This window comes from Pygocentrus nattereri, chromosome 8 (genome assembly GCF_015220715.1).
Source record: "Pygocentrus nattereri isolate fPygNat1 chromosome 8, fPygNat1.pri, whole genome shotgun sequence".
NCBI classification, from domain to species: domain Eukaryota; kingdom Metazoa; phylum Chordata; class Actinopteri; order Characiformes; family Serrasalmidae; genus Pygocentrus; species Pygocentrus nattereri.
In genome coordinates, this window is record NC_051218.1 from 11,425,286 (window position 1) to 11,438,261 (window position 12,976).

General features: G+C 40.2%; 1 protein-coding gene across 11 annotated transcripts in view; it reads right to left on the reverse strand.

The window, feature by feature from the left end:
- Window positions 1-1,021: 1,021 nt before the first annotated feature.
- Window positions 1,022-12,976, reverse strand: part of ppip5k1b (diphosphoinositol pentakisphosphate kinase 1b) — a 42,956-nt gene continuing 31,001 nt past the window's right edge. For all 11 annotated transcript variants that reach the window (XM_017690223.2, XM_017690217.2, XM_017690213.2 and 8 more), the window contains 3 exons: window positions 5,860-5,997; window positions 3,076-3,189; window positions 1,022-2,128 (listed from right to left, as the gene is read on the reverse strand). In XM_017690223.2, coding sequence (XP_017545712.1) covers window positions 2,034-2,128; window positions 3,076-3,189; window positions 5,860-5,997 — 347 coding nt within the window. In that variant the 3' untranslated portion in view covers window positions 1,022-2,033. The remainder of the gene's footprint in view (window positions 2,129-3,075; window positions 3,190-5,859; window positions 5,998-12,976) is intronic.

A 12,976-nucleotide genomic window follows, 5' to 3' on the forward strand; every position in this document is an offset into this window, starting at 1 on the left:
CCTCTTTTTCTATTTTGTTGATCTCAAAGATTATTAGACCTTGTAGATTCTAGATACTAATTGTACTTTTCTGTTTTTCAAAATCAAGTTTAAACATAACTCTGAAGATGCAACAGCAATGATATGATTGCAATCACTAGAAAACTGACTGAATGTCATTCCAGTTTATGTCAACTGAGCAGCCAAACAGGAGCGACAGGGTTGCCAGATACAGCTGAGAGCCACTGGCAGAAGTCACAGCCAGGCAGTTAGTCCACTGTTTGGGCAGTGAGGACACACAGACCACTTTGCCAGCTCACATAACCTCAACTGCATACTACTCTACTACAAGTATTTGCTGTGACAGTACATATTGTACTGTGTTAAAGAGGGTTTTGAGAGGGCTAACTAGACCAGGCTTCTAATAGCAGTGTTTTCTGACAGTCTGATTTCTGTCACTGGTGATCTGTCTCCAATTCTGTTGGGTGCATAAACATCTGATATTAGCAAAGGCTCTTCCTGCATAACAGACAATTCAAAGGTGGCACAACAAATACATTCTATTGACTCGTTTTTCATTTGGGCCACAATACAGACACATCAAATGTCTGTGGGAAACAATTCAGTGACCTTTTGGCAGATTTTTACCCCTCACTGACTGAAAATGGGCAAAGTGGTCATAATGACTTCACCGTTTGGCTTTCTGTCGAAGTCTGAATGTGACTTACTCAGAATAAATTCTCTCTTTGTCTCTCTCTGCTACATTATGCAGTCGCTAGTTCAGCCAGGCTTTCACAGCAGAAGTCAATGGGCGATCAGAATCCATCACCATAGCAACGCAGCACAGCTGAGGGCAAAGCATGAGTCATCATTAGTGGTTTTCGTCGTCCTGAATGAAACCTTCAGAATTGCAGTATGTCAGGCTTAATATGATGCCTAACAGAATATTATTTTTGTTTGCCAGCATCATTTATTCAGGTTGCTGCTCATTCACAAGAACTTTCAAGATTATTGTACTTTTTAACTCAAACAAATAAAGCCAATTATAATCTTTACACGCAATTTTATTAATAAAAATATATCATCTTGGAAATCTCTAAAATGAAACACATTCAATTAGAACACAGTCATTCTTTGGCAGGAACAGTAGATCACAAATATTTAAACATTCTTGACTAGCCCTCAAGGACACTACCAGAGCGCTTCAATATATTCTGAAGAGGTTTATATATGAACTGCCTGTTTCAAGAGAAAAACAAGCCAAAAAAATGGCTAAGGCACTGTTGTTACCCAAAATACATTTTTCACATATGATCATACCTTATGAATAATTTAATTTGTCCATTTCAAGTCTTCCTCTCTCATTAAAACAGGTTTTGTAATTCTACACTAAAAAAATAAACCCCAACATTAAAAGTTAAACCCCATAGAATACAGAGGCAGTGATTTAAAAAATTGTGCTTCATCAACTGGCTATAGCAGACTTTCTGCTTTCATGTACTGACTGGCATTATGACTCAGTATGCGAGTGCTAAAGTAGGAGACATCAACACCTCCACACAGCCTCTCTAAGCTCAACAGCACTGTGCTGTGATTGGTTTACCCACATCTTTTGAGTGTTACTTGGCTCAGAGCGACGTTATATTCTCCAATGAAACCACTCTGCTGCAAGTGGGGATGTGATAAGTGTAATCAGCTGAGAGAAGGGACAATTACTAGTGTGTATTCCAGTCCCCTTATCTTCATACTGCTCAAAATGGACTATAATTAAGATCTCAGTACTTTGGGCACAGAGGTATAGCAGTGCTAACTAATTACTGGATTCAGTGCTCTTTCTTTGATGGCTGACAGGCCAAGTAATGCTCTTGTTCTGAAGCCAAAGAGGCTCTATATTACTGGAAGAAATACAGCAAGTGCAATCAGCAGCCTCAATGTGGGCTTCATGAAGACACTATCCCTTGGAATTTGCTTCACCCATGAAAAACAATGCAAAGCTGATCTCAGATGAGTATAAAGAGGTGATGTGAGATTAATGCAGTTGCAGCTTGCAGGGTCTATTCGTTGTTGAAACCAAAGTTTGATGAAGACTCTCCTGCCACTGGAGATGAACGTTCCGAACTGGACACAGTGCTAGGGGGACCACCGGTGTCTACAGACAGAAAGACACGCGTGCACAATTAGTTACTTAAATATCTTAAATACACAATCAACAACGGACAAACAGGTTAATTAAAAAGGAATTCCACTTTTTTATTTTCAGCATTAGTTTCAGTTCAATTATTGAGCTGTAAACAAAGTAATTCAGAGTAACTGTAGAGAAAGTGACAAGGATTTCTTTACAGTGGTAGCAAAACGAAACGCGTCGCAAATATAGCCATTTATTTAATATTCGAAACAAGTAAACCTACATGTATCTTCATATGTAATCATAAGCATAGTGAGACACTGGTAACTCAGGACCTTTTTGGGAGACTATTTTGCCTTACAACACACTCTATGGCATGTGTGAATGTAAAAAAATGCAATTTAGGTCAAAATCCTATCTCACAACTTTGTAAAACAATGCCTCAGGTAGTGTATTCATAACTATTTCATGTAATAATATGTGTTGCAGCCTTTAGAGGCATTAAATGCTTCAGAAGTATGGCACCAATCACCATCACTCCACCACTGTGAACAGTTGTGACTCAGTAAGTTTCTCTACACTGAAGTGAGAGGGCAGATGCTAAAACATCTTTACAGACATCACACAGCAAAATTGAACCATAACATGGCTTGTAGGAAACATGCACTAAAAACCTAAAAGTGGCTAGCCAACTGTCAGAGTGCAATGCTAGGGGACTACTAATTAGGTGGATCATACTTTGGGATTAATTAATGGCAGGCTGCCCCTTTTGAGACAGGATGAGACCATGTTTCTGACAGTTTAAGGCCTGCACAAAATGGCCTCTGTGTGTGTGTGTGTGTGTGGCAGACAGTCAAGAATGCTGGATTTATTGGAGCACAGCTGTCTCCTGTCTGGCTTCTCCAGCCCAGGGACAACATAACTTGATGGACAGTCCCGAGATAATGTGGTTGGATGGGGGCAATACTCACACCAGTAAGGAGATTGCTGCTGTTGTGGTGGAGGAGCCTGACAAGAACTGGACCTCTCTGGATTCTCAGGCTCTGTAGAGGGTTGAATCTGGGAGTCAAACACGGTCGACATAGCTTGAGGGTAGAAAAGAGCACAAGAACACTGCTTAGATCGTAAATAAAGTCATTCAGGGTTGTTTGGTGCAAAATGCTCCATTCTAGAGAAACTTACAGAGTCAGAATTTTTCACAGCAGTGGTGACAGAAAACAGACTTCTGAAGTCTCTAATGCTTCTAAAAGCTACTTCACAGGACATGATTATATGAAATGGTTATGAATACTCAGTCTGGTATATGAGACACATACGAGTTTTACAACAGTTTTGAGGTAAGTTTTTAGTCTAAAACATGTTTAAAACACATTCATGGCGGAAAGATGCATACAGGGTGGTGTAAGGCAAAACGGTACCCAAAGTACATTTATTTCTTCAGATATACCACAATCATACATCAATATCATTATCGACATAACAGAGTGAAAAAGTATTCATACCCCTTGAACTTTTCCACATTTTTTTCACATTACACCCACAAGCTTAAATGTGTTTTTTGGGATTTTATATGATGGACCAACAAAAGGTAGCAAGTAATTGTGAAGTGAAAGGAAAATTACACATACTTTTGAAAATGTTTAATTAATAAAAATCTGAAAATTGTGGCGTGCATTTGTATTCAGCCCCCTGTATGGATACTTCAAATAAAATCCAGTGTGACCAATTTCCTTCAGAATTCACCTAATTAGTAAATAGAGTCCACACCTGTGTGTAATTTATTCTCAGTATAACTAGAGCTGTTCTGTGAATGCCTGCAGAAGTGTAAAGCAGGGTTAGGTTACAAAAAATATCCCAAGCTATGAACATCTCACAGAGCGCTGTTCAAGCCATCATCCGAAAATGGAAGTAGTATGGCACATCTACAAACAGCAAACTACCAAGACATGGCCGTCCACCTAAACTGACACCCCAGGCAAGAAGAGCACTAATTAGAGAAGCAGGAAAGAGGCCCATGGTCGCTCTAGAGGAGCTGCAGAGATCCACAGCTCAGGTGGGAGAATCTGTCCACAGGACAGCTATTAGTTGTGTAGTCCACAAATCTGGCCTTTAAGGAAGAGTGGCAAGAAGAAGTAATTTTTGATAGCAAGCTATAAGAAATCCCATTTGCAGTTTGCCACAAGCCATGTAGGGGACACAACAAACATGTGAAAGAAGGTGCTCTGATCAGATGAGACCAAAGTTGAACTTTTTGGCCTAAATGCAAAACACTATGTGTGGTGGAAAACTACCACTGCACATCACCCTGAACACACCCGTGGTTTCCTCATCCCCACCGTGAAACATGCTCCACCTTCACTGTCCCTCTGATCTGCTCATTTCTAATCTTGTCCATCCTTGTCACTCCCAACGAATATCTCAGCATCTTCATCTTCGCCACCTCCAGCTCAGCCTCCTGTCTTTTAGACAGAGCCACAGTCTCCAAACCATACATCATAGCAAGACGCACTACTGTCTTATAAACCTTCCCTTTCACTCTTGCTGCTATCCTTCTGTCACACAACAGCCCTGACACCCGTCTCCACCCACTCCACCCTGCCTGCACCCTCTTCTTCACCTCTTTTCTACACTGTCCATTGTTCTTCCAGCAGGACAATGACCCTAATCATACAGCTAAAGCTACAATGGAATGGTTTAGATCAAAGTATATTCATATTCTAAAATAGCCCAGTCAAAGTCCAGACCTAAATCTCATTAAGTATCCGTGGCAAGACTTGAAAATCGCTGCTCATACACGCTCTCCGTCCAGTCTGACGGAGCTTGAGCTATTTCGCAAAGAAGAATGGGCAAAAATTTCAGCCTCTAGATGTGGAAAGCTGGTAGACAAACCCAAAAGATTTGCAGCTGTAACTGCAGCGAAAGGTGGTCCTACAAAGTATTGACTCAGGGGGGCTGGGTAAACGCCACACTTTCCAGATTTTTTATTTTTTTTTTAAGTTTGAAAACTACGTAGAATTTTCTTTTCACTTCACAATTACTTGCTACTTTGTGTTGGTCTATCACATAAGATCCCAATAAAATACATGTAAGTTTGTGAGCGTAACATGAAAGAATGTGAAAAACTTCAAGGGGTGTGAATACTTTTTCAAGGCACTGTAAAACTCAGAAGACACATATAGGCCTAACTGGTGGTTTTGGACAGTAAATAAACAGTTATATTTGTATTACACACACTGTAACCACCATAGTAAACAAAATCTGAGACAGTAAGTTTCTCTACAACGAACCATTTCAGATTAAGTCATTCTGAATACAATTTAACCAAGGACTTACTGAAATTACATTAGATTATAGACTTGCCTATGTACTTTCTGATATTGTATGATGTACTGTTGTCCACAGAAATGGACAAAAGCTTATTCATAATTCATGCTTCGAGATTTTAACAGTAGGTCATGCATATTATATTATATTAGTAACAACAGAAGCAAGTCTATATTTGTTAGCTACATTAGCTCCAAAGCAAAAGAAGAAAACATCAGAAGTCTTGGAAGATCATGCTGGAAGAGCATTTGAGAGAAGGGGGAAAACACAGTAAATCTGATGTTTAGCCAAGCAATTCCTTTAACAGGGCCAGCACTTTAAACTCAAAACAGATCACTCGAAGAGGAGATGGAATGAAATCAACTACACAAAATATTTTCCAAAACAAGAAGCATGTCCTGCATGTGTGTGTGGGGTGTTTATTTACCTACATTTCAAAGTCTTGGTGAGTGTCTCACTCCTGCTTTCACACACTTTGTTGAGGAACTCGTCCACCTGCTTCAGTGAGAGAGAGTTGTGCAGTGTCTCCAGCGGGTAGATAGAGGGCACCATGGAGCAGCCTTCAAACCCTGCAGCACAGAGACGACACAGAAAAACAAACATGCAGTCCAAAACACACCTTTGTGGTAATTTCATGCTCCACTGCAGCTATTGTTCTTGTTGTTTGACACATGTGTAGAAAGCACCTCAAACAACCTGAAGGCACTGCATGGAGAACATGCCGTTTAACAACCTTTCATTTGCAATCAATCAGTCTGAAATGCAATTCTCAGGTACAGGACAGTGCCTTATGTGGACATATTCCACCCACACGAGACCCAAGAAAGTAAAGCAGTCTCCCTCAGTGCAGCCCAAAAACAACAAACGTTTGGTGTGCTGTCATAACAAAACAGCTCTACAGAATTCAGCAGAACCTCAACAGAATACAGAAGAGATGCCTCTCAGTCTCTTAAGCTCATACGCACTCATACCTCCCATTACCAAGGTCAATCGCTGCATGTTCTACACTCAAATTTCCTCATTTAATGCACACTGGCAAAATCTCTGCCGTGCAGACATCTGAGACCAAAAAGCATCATAAGCCTTACAGCAACGGAATAACTGCAGGGTTTTGTGCACTGACAAACAGCTTGAATGACTAATGCACCAATTTAGGGCATTTAAAAGGGTTATTACTCTGAAAGCTCCCAAAAGTGTTATGTCACTGTACATAATGTGGCGTGTTAAGATGATTTCACTCTGTTTTCAGCGCAAGCCAGCGGGGGTTAGTGGAGGCGGACAGTACCTGCTGCTCTAAAGGGTGACGTGTTGACAAGGGGGGAGAGAGGTGTTGTTTGAAAGGGAAGAAAACTGAGATATGCTGAAGGGCAGAGAAATCACAGCCTTTCATTCAAAATCTAAAGCAGACAGTGCTAGAAAGATGTGTGTAGACTCCAATAAGCACAGTGAAGGATAGTCGCATTGGGTATTTAAAAAAAAACTTCCAATTTTTAATTCTCACAAGCTCTTTCACACATCTTCCTTCAAATTCTAGGTTTTTCCGATTCAGCTCACATACTGATTGCAGCTGAGAGAACCCCACTATATTAGACTGCAGCATTCCCTGTTCATTTACATGGAGGAGAGAGTGAGACAGAGGGAGGAGAAGTGAGAGGAAAACAGATGGAGGGAGCATGACAGGCTGAAAATGAATGAGAGAGAAAGGGAGTTGGAGATGGTGCAGCAAGGTAAACAGTCTGAGTGTATTTTTACGATGCTACAATGCTTAGGCAGCTTTTTACCCCCATCAGCTGTGTCTGTGTGCGCTTAAAAGAGGGTTACAGCATTTGGGCATTGACTATAGATAAATCATCAGATAAAATGTTCCAATTTACTCCTGTTTCAGGTTCAAGATCAACAATGAAACACTCTCAGGGGTTGGTCTGAACATACAGAGGTGAACTTAAATACCCAATTAAATTGATCTATTTCTGGTCAGTGTGCAGAAGGAGTGGACATTAAAACTTGTACAGTTCCTTCCTGGAATACCATTCTAATACTGGGTAGGATCCCCGTTTACTTTCAGAACAGCCTGAATTCTTCAACGCATGGTTTCAAAAAGATGCTAAAAAAGTATCTCAGAGATTCTGGTTCATGTTGACATGATTGCATCACATAACTGCTGCTGATTTGTTAGCTGCACACCCATGCAATCAATCTCCAGTTGTATCATATTCTAAAGTTGCTCTATTGGATTCAGATAGGGTGAATGGGGAGGGCACTGAAGCACAATGAATTCATTATTGTGCTTAATGATGATGTGCAGCAAGTAGCCATTAGAAGACAGGTAAAAATTGGCCACAAAAACACTCATGGCCACAAAAACACTCATTCACTTCCGCCATTAAAAAATATTTGTTAGTATAAGGGGGCCAAATGTGCAGCAAAAAACATTCCCCACACCATTACACCACCACCAACTTGAACTCTTGACACAAGCTGGCTGGTATTCATGCTGGCTGTTTATGCCGAATTCTAATTCTACCAACTGCATGTCACTACAGAAATCAGGATTTATTTGAGCCTTTTTCCTGTCTCATTCCAATAAACCTATGTCTGGGGCAGCTTCAGACTACTGTACTTATACAGGAACGGAACCCAGGGTTTTTCCGAATTACTCAAACCACCCCATCTGGCACCAACAAACCAGGCCCCTGTCAATGCCACTATCCTCCCTTTTCTGATGTTGCTGCCACATGAAATTCACTGCTTTGATATGGACTTATGGCTCTGCCCCTCAAATGTGCAAGGATCAACAATACAACTTTCTCCATGTCACGTGGACTGGCTCAGTTTTTTGTGTTTAGACTGCTTATATCAGGCAAAATCAACTAGAGCGTGAAGGTTCCACAAAGATTTGTTTTCCTTTATGGGATGCATCACCATATGCCAACTTCACACATACTCTCTGGCAAGCAGCAAGAAAATCCAAGCAGCACAAAAATGAACATAATAATAAAATATGTTTAAAAAGTGAAGAACAAAACCAGACAGTGAGTGCATAGTGCAGCGATGCCAGTAGCAGCCCCAAAGACATGCTAGAAATGTCTTTATTTTTTTTCCCAAGGCACATAGGCCAGAGAGCATTTCCTTCAAGAGAGTACAGAAATCACTATCCAATCAAGGCCTCTGCTGAAGACTGTAACTGTTTTTGGAAGGATGTGGTTTGGCCAGGTATGTTTACACATACAAGGAATTTGGTTGTAACCAAAAGCAAATTCCTTGTATGTGTAAACATACCTGGCCAATAAAGCTTGATTCTGATTTTGGATAAGGTTGTCTGACCACTGATCCCAGATCAGATTTGTGGCATGCATTTATTGCTCAAACCAAGGCAAGCCGCCAGCTACACGCCTAGATGTAGTTGTGTCTTTTTTGTGATGCAGTTTTTTTGAAGGATTCATTTTAGCCAGCTGGTGGGGAAGTAACAATGCAATGTTCCATACAGTAATCAATTGTACTGCTGCATTTTTTTGTATTGTGACTAGCAATTAGCTTGTGGTTAATGTGTTATGCTGGAGATAACATATTAGCTTCTTATTCACAAAGGTTTTCATTCCAATTAGGCAGAAGCACTCCTGATTCCACTTATTTAATCAACTGGTCTCAGTCTTCAACAGTTGATTGTGTTCTTCTGCTTTTTTTTTTTTAATGAAAACCTGCAGGCACACCGGCCCTTTGAGACCAAGACTGGGCAACCCTGGGCTAGAGTGTTATACAACAAAAATCACAGCTTTTGTTTTAAATATTGTACTTTTATAACATAGATGTTTATATTTTTATTTTTTAATGCTTCTTAAGCAGATATGATGACTAGCTAATCGGCTTGAGAAGCTTTTCAGCCTGTCTGTCTACTACTGTGCCATCGCAAAGCCAAAAAATGTATAGGCTAGTAAATATTAAATGTGTGGTTGCCCCTAAATGTTGATCCAAGATCAGATTTGTGACTTGAATTCAGCACACAAGTTCAATGTGGCATGATTCCTGCACACTCTTGGATGGGGAAACTTCTCCATAGATTTCTGACCGGAAAAACAGTCGGGTGGCTCTGAGTGGGAACGCAGCCAAGCAGTGAAGAGGCGAAAGTGGTAGGAACAGCGATGGAGGTGATGAGTCAACGCAGGATCAGCTGAGAGACCACCCAGTAATTCAGCTACCTGCTGCTCCTCCTCTGCAGCCTCTGAGGGAGGAGGGGAAAGGAAAAAAGGGGAGAGAAAGAGAGAGCGAGGTGAGGGGAAGAGGAAAAGCAAGAGGAAGGAGAGGTTGTTTCAGGAGAGAAAGAGAGAGATCAGGAGAGGAGGATGAAGTTATTTGAATGGGGGAAACCAGGATGAAAAAGGGAGGAAGACAAGAAGGGAGAAAAGAAAGAAAAAACAGAGACAAGGGAGTGAGAGGGAGTTAGAGGAAAGAGAAGATAAGGTTTGAAAGGTGAAAAGGGTGCAGAGATGGGTTAACAATGGAGAAAGATAGAAAAAGGAGAAATAAGCATGAAAGAGTGAATGGGAGAGAAAGGCAGAGGAAGGAGAGGAACAAGGAGGAGAAAAGAGTTTAGGTAGGCTGCAGTTTCAGAAAAGAAAGAAACTGGCTCAGAAAGAGTGGAAGAAAAACAAAGGAGAGGTAGACGGAAAAGAGTTGTGGCAGAGATGGATGAGGAAGATGAGGAGGAGCCTGTGACCACCGTGCAGCACACAGCAGAATTATTCCTCTGGCCCAGTTCAGCAGCCTTGGACGACATTTGCCGAGTGACTCAGCAAACAAGACAAATTAACAGCTACAGCTGAGCTGTTCTGAACTAAAAACAGAAACACCTCAGCACAGACACCTAAATTTACAGCTCTAAAGTAAAACGCAAAAAAAGTATCATTTAACATCATATAATATCATTAAGACTATCCGCCTCCTCATGAGCTTTGAATGGGGCATTAACTGTGATGAGAACACTGTTCATTTCCTCACTGTTCAATTTGGGACCCAATTTACATAAGATTCTTAAAAGCTTTATGCAAGAGCTTGATGGGCTTGTGGTTGTCTGTGCACTTGAACTCACTTTAAGTTGATACCTGACGTGACCCATAAAATGATGTGACTGAAGGCGGCACTCCCCACAGACAGAGCACTCTTCGCTGAATTCCCACAGCGTTCCTTTTGACAGTGTTTTGGAACTGGCTTCATAGGATACGCTGAAGAAAAAGCCATGCTAAAAACAGCAATGCTGATGTAGTACACTCAAAAATTCACTCACTAGAAAAGCGAAAAACAATTTATAGCAACTCCGCCTGTAAAAGTCCACATACTAGGGCTGAACAACTTAGGACTAATATCTGACTAATATTGTGACTGCAATTGTTTATTGTGATTAATTTTCATAAATCAAGATGCAGGCCTGTTTTTTTTTTGGCCAAGACCACCAGAGTATCCACTATTTTCCCGGGCTCAAAGCTTGAATGCTGAAGCAGTTAGCTGTTATTATGTTGTCATGGGTGTAACAGAGGACAATATGATATTTACCATTGTGTAGCAAACAAAGTATTACCAACACTGACATAACCATGCTGTAAGCATGTCATGGTCATATGCCGTCTTGGAATTTTGTTCAGTTATAACAGATGCCTTAACGTTTGATGTAATGACAGCTTATGTCACATATGACATTTTTGCTGTGTACTCTAGTTAGATGTCATTACATAATTATAGCATCGGTCATGACAATTAATGGTAATGGTGGCATTACCCTGTTAAATTACTGAACAAAAACTGTCATGGCAGTATATGACATCTGCCATGATATGTTTATGGAAAGGGTAAGTCAATATGACATAGCAGGGTTCAAGTAGTTACCTAATCGTTACCGTGATAAAATATGTCACATTATGACACAATATGCTTTTCTGAAAAGCACTTTAACACTTTAATACTACAAGAAAACAGACCAGCTCCAACTCTATAACTGGTTCTGGATCAAACTGAATCAAATCTCAGACAATTAAACACTGTGATATGTATTGACCAAGCCTACATGGCTGCTTGGTCGCTTGTCCTAATTGGTCTAACTCATCTACAATCAGTTCAGCAGATCTGTGTTATTTATTTGAATGCCCCTTTAATACTTGGTGGGACAACATTGTCAATAATGTAGGCTATAATTAATAATGCTTTTGCAATTTGAAAAGAAAACTGAAATTGTAATCAATAAAAAAACGATTAATCTTTCAGCTGTAGTGTGTACCACAATGGAACTTCCAACAAATAGCAAATGCATTATATTATCCCAGAGGAATTACTCTTTCAAATATTTCCAAGAAAGATTATACATAATTAATGGAGTAAAGGCAATACTACTTTAAATACTTTATTCAAAGGCCAGTTTTGTTTAAATCGACCTCTGTAAAGACTGCACAGTTCTGTACAGGTCAGTGTTTTCAACTTTTTCTGTCTCCTAAACACTAGTCATAAACTAGGAAACCCCCTGTGTGCTGAATCAGGTGTGTTGAAATGGGGAAAAAATTAAAACTGCAGTGTAGAGGTACTCCAGGAGACACTGATGGACACTGAACTTCAATTTGCCTCAGGGTGTACTCACTACTTTTCTGACAAACTTCCACATAAAATGGGTTGACAACTTGCCTTTGGCTCTTTCCACACACTTTTGGGCTGCACCCAAAATGTCTGGAGTTGAGTGCAGGCTCTCAGTACTGAAATGAGTCCTGACAGGAAACTGAATTAGTTTCATCCACTTTCAAGTGACAGTTTGGAAAAAAAATCTAATTTACACAATTTACATATTGCAATTTTTATAGACAACATATACAGATGTCATACAGTGTCAGAAACTACAAGAGCAATTCTATTTGAGATTTCCAATGTTTGGAATTAATGTTTTTAATAGCCTACATTAAATTTGGTGACTGAAAAATGGACATGAATGATTCTTATTAGTTAGTCCAGCACAACGTCCACAAATTTGACATAATTAGTAGGATGCTAGTGTCCAGAATGATGAATCAATACCCAGAATATTGTAAAATGACTGATGTGAATTGACTGAATTCATCACGTGTCACTAGTCGCGATCAAATTTTAATGCATATAACTTGAGGCAAGCATGTGATGATTCAGTTTGCAGGATGCTAATTTGTGGGATATAAAATTCTACTTGTTAAGCACATTAGGCTAATAGCTCCAATGCAAAACTACAGAAGCAAATTTCAGACACAGGTCATGTCTTGGCTGTTCGACTACATTGGGAAAAGGGGAACATTGCATAAACTATGTTTCTCACCAAACCTATTCCTTTGAAACAGTGCTTGATCATATAGCAAAGGATGTTCGAAGCAAGAAAACAAGCAAACCCTTTTCGGGCTGGTTATCCAGAGGTGCCCAGGAGTGCCATAACCTGGAATGCAGTGACCGACAGATTATTTAAAACAAGCCACTCCTACAACTCTCATTTAGTTATATCTTTGGGCAGGGTGATAAAACACAAACTAACTGGGAACAGACAATGAAAGA